Below are 11,048 nucleotides of genomic sequence, written 5' to 3'. Positions count from 1 at the left end.
GTAGCCCTCGTCATGCACTCCTCGTGTAGTCCCCATGGAGTAGCCCTCGTCATGCACTCCTCGTGTAGTCCCCGTGGAGTAGCCCTCGTCATGCACTCCTCGTGTAGTCCCCGTGGTGTAGCCCTCGTCATGCAGTCCTCATGGTGTAGCCCTCGTCATGCACTCCTCGTGTAGTCCCCATGGAGTAGCCCTCGTCATGCAGCCCTCGTGTAGTCCCCGTGGAGTAGCCCTCGTCATGCAGTCCTCGTGTAGTCCTCATGGTGTAGCCCTCGTCATGCAGTCCTCGTGTAGTCCCCGTGGAGTAGCCCTCGTCATGCAGTCCTCGTGTAGTCCTCATGGTGTAGCCCTCGTCATGCACTCCTCGTGTAGTCCCCATGGAGTAGCCCTCGTCATGCAGTCCTCGTGTAGTCCCCGTGGAGTAGCCCTCGTCATGCACTCCTCGTGTAGTCCCCGTGGTGTAGCCCTCGTCATGCAGTCCTCATGGTGTAGCCCTCGTCATGCACTCCTCGTGTAGTCCCCATGGAGTAGCCCTCGTCATGCAGCCCTCGTGTAGTCCCCGTGGAGTAGCCCTCGTCATGCAGTCCTCGTGTAGTCCTCATGGTGTAGCCCTCGTCATGCAGTCCTCGTGTAGTCCCCGTGGAGTAGCCCTCGTCATGCAGCCCTCGTGCAGTCCCCGTGGAGTAGCCCTCGTCATGCAGCCCTCGTGTAGTTCCTATGGAGTAGCCCTCGTCATGGAGCCCTCGTGTAGTCCCCGTGGAGTAGCCCTCGTCATGCAGTCCTCGTGTAGTCCTCATGGAGTAGCCCTCGTCATGCAGTCCTCATGGTGTAGCCCTCGTCATGCAGCCCTCATGTAGTTCCCGTGGAGTAGCCCTCGTCATGCAGCCCTCGTGTAGTTCCTATGGAGTAGCCCTCGTCATGCAGCCCTCGTGTAGTCCCCGTGGAGTAGCCCTCGTCATGGAATTCTCGTCATGCAGCCCTCGTCATGCAGTTTTCGTCGTGTTGCCCTGTCAGCTTCCTCATGACGCCGTCATCTTATTGTCCCAGTGCGGACTTCGTCTGCAACCCTTTATGCACGCCTCTCTCTCTCTCTTTCTCTCCTTTCTACCTACCAATATGTTTTCTTCTCACAGACCATCTCCTATGTACGCTGACCATCGCCATGAAAATGCTCTCTCCTTCGTATAAAGCACATGTATGTAACAAAACGCTGTACAACAAGGAAAGGATTCAGACGAGGAGAGCTCAGACTTGCGTAAAAAAACACGAAGTAAGAAACAGAAAAAAAATTAAAATTACAGCTGTAACCTGGCAGAAAACCCTGTTTCCATACTTACATCGAAACAGGGTCCAAACTTACGCAAACAGTATTCTGGAGAGGGGCTCCATGTCTTGTTGGCCTGACACACGTGAACTCTGGAGACGTTACCATCGGCGAAGCTCCACCCAGCTGTGCAGGTCAGCGTCACCGTCCCTTGGTAGACTCGGCTCTCTGACAAGATGGCAGCATTCGTTTGACCTTGAACCGTGGCACATTCGACGACTGAAAAAAAAGAAGAAAAAAAAAGGAAAAGAAAAGAAAAAGAAACTGTGTACATAATGCAGCTGAAAACGAATGCAAAAGTACAAAAGAAGAAATTGCCAGCGGATGTTTCTGAATGCAGAATAAAACAAACATTGATATACCTAAATTAAATATTCATAAACTCAAACACACACACATGCATACACACACAAACATACGTACGAACACACACACACGCGCACGCGCGTCCGCATTCTTATGCCAAACATTTTACTTTAGGATGTATATTCTTGTTTCTCCTTTGCTAGCGAAGGTAAGCATGAGCTTCACACAGAGTTGATCTGAAGATGACTAAGAAGTCCAGTCCTGGCTCAACGACACTGACGCACACTCACACAAATTCACAGGGAGGCGGAGGCAGGACAGACAATCTGGCGGACATACACGCTATCCGGTGTTCAGGATCGGCTAGAAATGGATCTGAGTAAAAGACCATACCCGCGCAATTGACAAGATCTTGGCATCATACACTTCCGCAAACACAGAGAGAGACAGAGACGGACGCCAGAAAGGCAAACTAACATAATTCTTCTTCTTTGTCAGCAGGCTGCAGCTCCTACCACATTCGATTGCTCGTATGTCCATGTGGTTTTGCAAATATGTGACCGCTTTTAGCATGTTGTTTACGCAGCCATACTCCAGTTCGTGATTCCGTAACCCACCAAACAATGACACTAACCATTCGACTACTGTGTCTTCACACATAGTTAAAAAAAATCAGGATCGTTTTTATAGAGAGATATATTTCAAATATCATGATCTTTCAGATCGACAGACATAAATAGAAATTCAGAATTGGTTAGACAAAAAAAACCAACTACAATTCGGGTTCGTTTCATACTGTACGGCAAAATTCGAAATTCAGGATCGTTTAGACATACAGACAATTCAAAATTCGGAATCGTTCGGTTTGACATTGGCCTTCAGAAAATTCCAAATTCATGACTGCTTAAAAAACAATTTTGAATCCGAGACAAGAACGCACCTGTGCAGTTGTCAAGAGAGGGGTACCATAATCCACCGCCGTCACATCCGTACACCCGTGAGGTGGTCTGATCCGGAAACTGGTATCCATTCTCACACGTCACCCGCTTCAGAATGGCGTCACCTATCGTCTGGATAGTGCTCATACTGGTGTGGCTGAGTCTGGTCAGACTGGTTTCGTTGCAAGTTGCTGGAAACGTCATATTATACGCAACATATTTATCAAAGCAGTTATTTTGTTGAAGTGATTTCTTTTCCAGTTGACAGAGAAGACAATTGATCACTTCCCTGTCAGCACACACGTTTTTTGTTGTTTTTTTGGGGGGGTTATATAATTTTCTATGCATTCCAAAATTCCGAAAGTAATGTTTCTTAGTGTGTCATGCGAAAGTATGCATTTTCTATATCTGTATCCCAACACTACTTGTGGGCATGAAACATATGTAGGTATAGTGTCATACCTTCGACAAGTACGACTGTGCCAGAAATATCTTTTTGTACGTCCGATTTCCAAACTGGAATTCAGCTATTTTACTGTGTAGATACGTTTGAATATATTTCACAGTGTAGATTTGGATGCCAATTTATCCAATACTGATTTAGATAATAACAGAACTGAGTATCCGTTGGAGTATCAATACTTCTGAGAACCGATATGAAATTCCGTATTTTTCGTTTTCCGGTCTTTTCTTCTCAACATCCTGAATACAGATAGATATATACCTGCATTTTACAACGTCCTCTCAGAACTAACACATAGAAGTTTGGGCCCTGCCTAAGAATCGCCCAGTAAGTCTCTTTCTACGCAATCATCATCACCACCACCACCACTCTCCACTTCCCAGACTATCCCTTCAATTATAAAACACGGATATTAGCAAACACATTCTACATTATCTAATCAAGAATGCTGTCCTGTTATGTTAACAACCCGATATAAGATCAAGTTTGTTGTTTTTGTTGGTGTACGCGCATGTGTGTGTGTGTGTGTGTGTGAGTGTGTCGGTATGTGTGTGTGCATGTGTGTGTGTGTGTGTGTTTGTGTGTGTGCGTGCATGCATGCGTGCGCATGTGTGCATATGTGTGTGTGTGTGTGTATGCTTTAGTGGAGTGATGGCCTACAGGTAACGCGTCCACCTAGGAAGCGAGAGAATCTGAGCGCACTGGTTCGAATCACGGTACAATCGCCAATATTTTCTCCCCCTCCACTAGACTTTGAGTGGTGGTCTGGACGCTAGTCATTCAGATGAGACGATAAACCGAGGTCCCGCGTGCTGCATGCACTTAGCGCACGTAAAAGAACCCACGGCAACAAAAGTGTTGTCCCTGGCAAAACTCTGTAGAAAAATCCACTGCGATAAGAAAAATAAATAAAAACTGCACGTAGGAAAAAGGAAAAAAAAAAGAAAAAGAAAAAAAAAGGTGGCACTCTCAGTATAGCGACGCGCTCTCCCTGGGGAGAGCAGCCTGAATTTCATACAGAGAAATCTGTTGTGTCGAAAAAGAGAAATACAATGTGTGTGTATGTATATGTGTATGTGTGCGTGTTAATAATTCATTCTACCGCCTTCTGCATGCCCTTCAATGCGGTAGCTCATGATTAAAAACACCAGTCAAAGAAGAAGCACGTCCACGATACTCAACTGAGAATGCAGCCTGCGACTGACGGTTCTGACCAGGAACCGGAAGTGGAACAGGACAACGTCTTCCGGGTGGTGTTGTCCGGAAAGTGGTACCCGGGGTAGCAAACAACAACCGCCTGCTGCTGGTCATTGGAGTCTATGTGCTGGCTCACAGTCGCGCTGTCCACCGTCAGATTCGGACAGCGAACTGCTCACAGATTACGAAGCAACTCAGAGAATAGTTGAAGTGTGTGTGTGTGTGTGTGTGTGTGTGTGTGTGTGTGTTATAGTAGTAGCAGGAGGAAGCTGGAGGCAGAAATGGACGGGTGGTTGAGGAATGTATGCATGTAAACCCGCTCATGTGTACTGAGGAGAAGTCCTATTTTAACTAAAAACAAGAGAGGTAAGGCCTTCAAGACTCACTTGTGATACACTTTTAAAAAAAAATCTAATCGTTAAAATGTGTTCTGTAAAAAAAGAAAAAAGAAAGAAAAAGTCCTAACGCCAGATTCGAACCCCGCGTGTTCGGGTTAGAAGAAACTGTCTTACCCATTACACTATCGTGGCTCCTTAACTGACGTTCAAAAATATAATATTTAAACATGTTTTTTTTAAAGGGCGATAAATCGATTGCGGTATTCGCAGTGTGAAAGCTGTTTAGATAATATTGTTCTGGTGTATCTTGGGCATTCAAAAAATCTTTAAGGGCAATAAAATTCTTTTTAAGTCCGCGGTAAAGGAGACGTGGCTATCGCCGCAATCACACTGCAACAACATTTAGCCGTTTTCTCTGGATCTAGATGGATGTACAAGTTTAGTTACACCCGGTTGACAAGGTCGATTCAGTTTCTCTTTTATGTTCATTCTAGTTTTATAGTTTTAAAGTTGATATGAAAATTGAGTATTTTGTTAAACTAATAACATGTAGAGCCAAGTACAAGTACTTCTAAACGTCGTATGAAGTGAAAAGGACTTCATTTTGAGAAAAGTCAAGACTGGAAATTTTTAAGTTTCATCAATTCAAAGGTATTAACTCTCATGGTTTATTATTTTTCACTGTGAATTCCGACTGATTCTGTGGATATTTTTATGGCAGTTTGGGGCATAATCCAGTAAGTGATGAGGCGTTCACAAATCTTTCTCTGAATAAATATTTAACGGTCTCCTTCTCCAACTTTTCATCACATGTTTATATCGTGTATTGTTGACTGAATATAGGATTGAACGGCCAGGTCAACAACTTGAAACAAAATGGCTTCGTTCGCGTTCGCAAAGAATATGAGCACGCGCTTTGAGTATGTATAAATATGTGTACACAATTGATTTTTGCCCATGACCTTCAGGGCTCAGCCAATAGATCTATGAAGTCCACTCGTCGTATTGATTTTAGTATTTTCCGAAAAAGACCTCTTGGGCGAATGAACATAATGAAAGCCCTGTACACTGAGAGTAAAACACACAAGCTTTTTATGTATTGAATATAATTTCAAAATGTAATGTTTCAGATGAGAAAGATAAGTTTAAAGTAAATTAAGCCCCCTAGCATTAATTACAGATTAATTTCCCTTTTTTACTATCTGCACCAAAGACATGTAAAATAAATATAACTTCCATGCTTAGCAAAAGAAGTTCCTGTTTGAACAAAAAATGATAATAATGACTTCTCTTGTTGTTGTGTCAGAATATCAGATCAAAGTGCCAAGTTTAGAGAATTAAAAAAAATATAAACAGGAAATTCAGTTTGCATATAATTTGGCTTCTTTTTAAATTTTTTGTGCCCATCCCAGAGGTGCAATATTGTTTTAAACAAGATGACTGAAAAGAACTGAATTTTTCCTATTTTTATGCCTAATTTGGTGCAACTGACAAAGTATTTGCAGAGAAAATGGCAATGTTAAAGTTTACCACGGACACACAGGTGAGTCACAAGTGAGTCAATAATGAAAAACTGCAACTAACCAGTGTGTCATTAAATCTGTTGTTCGGGAGTTCCATCGTTGGAAACTCACACACACACACACACACACACACACACACACACACGCCAACACCAACCCACGCACCGACACAGTCTTGTACAGGAGGAGACCAGGCTCCCAGCAAGCACACGTGAGTCTTTTGCGTGGACCCGTCGACGAAGGTGTTGATTCCTTGACAGCTGACGTTGGCTACCGTGGCTCCGCTGGTCCAGCTCACGTTCACCACCGCTTGGGTCACTGAGATCGGGCTGCATGGAGCTGCACGAAAGTCAAACAGGAAAAAAAATGGTTAGATACATATACATATACAGGCAGTAATCATCAAGGCACAGCAAGGAATAAAGCGGCGCATCCAGCACCCCAAATATAACCCAGAAGACAGATACCATTTGCTGGGACGAAGGGAACAGGTCAAGATCTTCCGCCTGAGGACTGGACACAACCGCCTGCTCCACCACATACACACAAAATTTGGCATTGGACAGAGTGGAGAGTGCCCTTGTGGTGAGGGACCAGTGACAACCGACCACATCCTTCAAGACTGTACGACGCATGCAGCATCCAGGAGGAAGTACTGGCCAACACCGACAGCAGTGGAAGCCAAGCTGTACGGCACCCTGGAGGAGCTGCGACGGACGGCAGCCTTCATCGAGGACACTGGGCTGCTCATCTAACGGGAGGCGAACGAGGAAGAAGAAGAAGATATACAGGCAGTTTCATATTTAGTTTTTCAAGGATGCGTCAGAAAGATACATACATACCTCTACAGGTAGTTTCAAACTTAGTTTTTCAAGGAGGCGTCACATCGTTCGCACATACCCATACATACACTACACCACATCTGCTAGGCAGATGCCTGACCAGCAGCATAACCCGGCCGGTGCGCTCAGTCAGGCCTTGAGTGTATGCGTATATATTCGTGTCTACATTTTCTAAACCACATCTGCTAGGCAGATGCCTGACCAGTAACATAACCCTGTGCGCTTTGTCAGGCCTTGAGTAGTAGGCCTCCTTCGGTCATGGCTGACCATGGATAGAGTATATCCGACCTAATGTCTAACTGGGCTGTCTGCTTGGACCAAGCAGCGTCGCCTGTGAGTGTAGAGACCGATGCGAGAGAGAGAGTCTCTGTCGCAGCGATCACATGTGTAAGCTGATGCTGGTCGGTCGGCTGCAGTCCATTTTCTGCGAGCTCGCTTTGCTGCAGCAGCTGACAGTTTGTCCTCACCAATCTGTAGCTGATTCTTGAGAGTGCTTCTCCATCTGTTGCGGTCATGCCTTGAGTGCATGCGTATATATTCGCGTACCTATCAGAGTAGATTTCTTCTACAGATTTTTTTCCAGAGGGTAACGAATCTGTGTTGCCATGGGATCTTTTTCAGTACGCCAAGTGCGTGCTGCACACATTACCTCGGATTGTCGTCTCATGCGAATGACTAGACGCTCAGTTTGATTTTCCCAGTCAACTGTGGAAGAATGGACCTGGTGGGAAAGGTATTTAAACTAATAATAATCATGTAGTTAAGATGACAGATAAATTTACTACGTAACACCGGCTGACAAACTTGTAACAACAACTCACATACCAGTATCAGTTGTTCTTTGTTGCTAAAACTGAAATCTGTGATCAAAGAAAGATAGAGTTTACTGAAGTATTTTAACTAAATCCCGAAAAGATGAGTGTATTTAAACTGCATCCCAAAAAGTTAAGCGTGTTTGTTTCAACAGTGTGGAACAAACTGGTTTTCCACTGTTCATTTTAAAAACTTTCAAACCACACCTCTTCCGTTCTGTTCTGTCTTACTGAGTAGTGTGCTGCTTGAACTTCCGCTGGTCGTGTGTCAAGTGTGCGGTGCGTTTGTTCACGCTTGTTCGTGTATGGTGTAGACCTAATTGATGCACATTTATCAATGTATGCATTCAAACACTCGACCGTTAGCCGCCGTTCTTTCTCTGTCTCTGGACCTTGCAATTGGAATGAACTTCCTCTTTCTCTTCGTCAGATCTCTGCACTCAGCTCTTTCAAGTCTGGTCTTAAAACCCACCTCTTCCCAAAATAGCCTTCCTTCCCTGCCTCTTCCTTGTTTTCAGAATTTTTCCAGTTTTAGAGTTATGCATGCGTGTGAATGACCGGTGCGAAAGCGCTTTGATTTGCCTCTGCACAAGATTCAGCGCTATATAAATATAATGATAATAATTATTATTATTATAACTTTTCGTTGAAAAAGCCACCAGCTCTCTGCCTAGCAGGTGTGAGCGTCATTCTGCATCGTTATTTGTATGACAGTCGTTTTCGACAATGGCCATCAGAACAGCAGAGGAGGCAACTGCTGTCCCCACCACCTGGGCGAGAATTTAGTTATAGTGGAGAGGTACTTTCCCACTCTCTCGGCACGCGGGTTTTAGGACAGTCGGCGTTGGGATGGTTCCCAAAGGCCAACTAGCCCCCAAGGCTGCAGCACTAAGAGCCAGTGCAATCTTGCCTCCAAGTTTGAGAGTCATAGTCCTTCACAAAAGACTAAACTGTAAATGACTTCCCACTGCAGTGGAGAAAGCATTGGTGATACAGCTCTCACTTTTCTGTTGGCCAGACTTCTTTTTCTCAAGGCCTGACTAAGCGCGTTGGGTTACGCTGCTGTTCAGGCATCTGCTTGGCAGATGTGTAGCGTACATGGATTTGTCCGAACGCAGTGACGCCTCCTTGAGTTACTGAAACTGAAACTGTTGGCCAGACAATAAGCCTATGTCAATCTGTGATATAAACTGAGCGCTGGGCTTGATTTTTATTTATCATCAACATAAACGGCATAAAACACTAAACAAAATTAGCCACAGGTTGTTTCTTTCTCTTGTTGAATACGCGCACTTTTCCACTCGAGTAATAAAACTGCTGATTTTTGATAGTGACCCAGATGTCATTTTCGTCTGGTTCACGTTGTTCGCGGATGGAAACCTTACGGGTAAGTCTCTCGTTTCTGACCGCTTTTAAGATCTGAAAAATAAAATGCATGTTCCTGCATGATTTACTGGTGAACTCCTCAGTAGTTACGTGTTACCCCAGGGTTCTGGCTGAATTCAAACATTTAACCCTTCATTCACTTAAGACTTTTGTTGAGATGTTTCATCTGAGACAGGGTTTTTTCTTTTCTTGTTAGAAAGGAGCACGTTTGATCTATTAGAACTTTAAACACAACTTGGATTTTGTTGTATCCTTTTGTTCGTAATGTTGTATACATCAGTTTATAAACTGTATTGTAAATAAATGTTGACTCTGGCGTATTTTATTCTTTAGGTTCGAGTTATCTTACGTATTTCACTTTTAATCAAAACAGGCAACACAATAGACCTTCTTCACCAAAACTGTGATCATGCCATCATATTACTGAATTCCCCAGAAAATGAAAACAGGTGACCATGGTCATGACTCACGCAGCTGGCAGTCAGAAGTGCCGTTCCATACCCCCTCTGTACACCCCAGAGTCTTCATCACTGCGCCGTCCGGGAGTTCGTAACCATGGTAACAAGACACGTGAGCTGTCGTTTGCACGTCCGTTTCTGTGATGGTGAGGTCAGCAAAGGCAGCCGTCAGATCCGGGCAAACAGCTGAAACAATGTCGTGCTTTTCAAATAAAACAATTATGCTGCCCCTCTGTAAATACCTAATACAGTTAATGAGCTGGTGTTTGCCTGGTGTGTAACAGAATCTAACCGTGAATGCCTAAATATTTTACATAACGGGTCTGTGTAGTTTTCCACAATGTTTAATTAAAGGAACAGATTTTGGCATGAGTTTCCTGCAAACAATTTCAATCACTTCAACATTTCATACAATAAAATTAATTAACATAAAAGTCTTGTGTAATTTGAAATATCCCTCTTTTTTCGTTTATTTATTTATAGTCTGTTCATCTAAGATGATGATATTAGAATGAAATATTCTCAGTTATTTCCTCATTGGAGACAATGTTTGAAAGCTGGCTTTCGAGAGGTAGCCCTACTAAGCACCGACATTTTGTCTGTGTGACGTCAGACGCATTATAATGTTAGAGAGCCGTGCACAATACTACCTGCTTCAGCAACCATAATGAAGAAATGCAAATGCTTTGTCGGACAGACGTATATATCATTTAACTTGCGGTGCCGCTAGTCCTTCGCCATTTGCATATTTTCTGGACACTGAAGCCTGTTGCTAACGTGTCTTCAGACCTACGCTCGGTAATAATGACAAATTCTTTTTTTTTCCTGTTCTGTCCGACCTGATATTAGATAAATATCTTTCAGGCTTGTGCTTAACATATCCTACCAGACCAAGAAGGAAAATGAGTTTGTGTACATCAGGCCTCGATTGCAATTTTTCTGTCAATTAAAAATATGTATATCCTTAATATAGACCATACTACACATTTCACGCCTATACTGATCAGGCCTGGGCTGCATTTTCTTTTCCTTGTTTGTTTGTTTGTTTCTTTGGTCACGTAATGATGTTCATCCTTTGTATATATCGTAAATCACCTTGGGCACCTGCATTGATCAGGCTTCGACTGCATTTTTGAGGGGGCGCGGGGATGCGGGGCGGGGTGGGGGGGTCACATAATGATATGTCTATCCTTTGTATATATATTGTAAAACACCTTTAACACCTGCATTAGTTTCAGTTTCAGTTTCACTTTCTCAAGGAGGCGTCACTGCGTTCGGACAAATCCATACACGCTACACCACATCTGTTGAGCAGATGCCTGACCAGCAGCATAACCCAACGCGCTTAGTCAGGCCTTGAGTGCATGCTTACATATTTGTGTACCTATGAAAGTGGATTTCATTTTACGTAATTTCGCCAGAGGACAACACTCTCGTTGCCATGGGTTCTTTTTCAGTGCGCCA

At 43.9% G+C, this 11,048-nt stretch overlaps 1 protein-coding gene across 1 annotated transcript; it reads right to left on the bottom strand.

Moving 5' to 3' along the window:
- Positions 1–1,141: 1,141 nt before the first annotated feature.
- LOC143283220 (CUB and sushi domain-containing protein 2-like) lies at positions 1,142–9,654 on the bottom strand. The gene is made up of 5 exons (XM_076589396.1): positions 9,597–9,654; positions 6,252–6,425; positions 4,211–4,396; positions 2,568–2,756; positions 1,142–1,540 (listed from the first exon to the last, which is right to left on the bottom strand). The coding sequence occupies exons 1-5, from the start codon at positions 9,652–9,654 to the stop codon at positions 1,293–1,295; spliced, it is 855 nt and encodes a 284-aa protein (XP_076445511.1). The 3' UTR covers positions 1,142–1,292.
- Between the last annotated feature and the right edge of the window lie 1,394 nt (positions 9,655–11,048).

The sequence above is a fragment of the Babylonia areolata genome, chromosome 6, assembly GCF_041734735.1.
Source record: "Babylonia areolata isolate BAREFJ2019XMU chromosome 6, ASM4173473v1, whole genome shotgun sequence".
NCBI lineage: Eukaryota > Metazoa > Mollusca > Gastropoda > Neogastropoda > Buccinidae > Babylonia > Babylonia areolata.
This window is presented reverse-complemented; position numbering and strand designations above follow the sequence as displayed.

Excerpts from the sequence above, each read along its gene's own strand:
- LOC143283220 (XM_076589396.1), bottom strand. The coding sequence starts at position 9,654 with ATGAAGACTCTGGGGTGTACAGAGGGGGTATGGAACGGCACTTCTGAC. Across the intron at positions 6,426-9,596 it reads CACTTCTGACTGCCAGCTGC|CTCCATGCAGCCCGATCTCA; the intron begins GTGAGTCATGAC and ends ACTTTCGTGCAG. Across the intron at positions 4,397-6,251 it reads TCCTGTACAAGACTGTGTCG|TTCGCTGTCCGAATCTGACG; the intron begins GTGCGTGGGTTG and ends ATCTGTGAGCAG.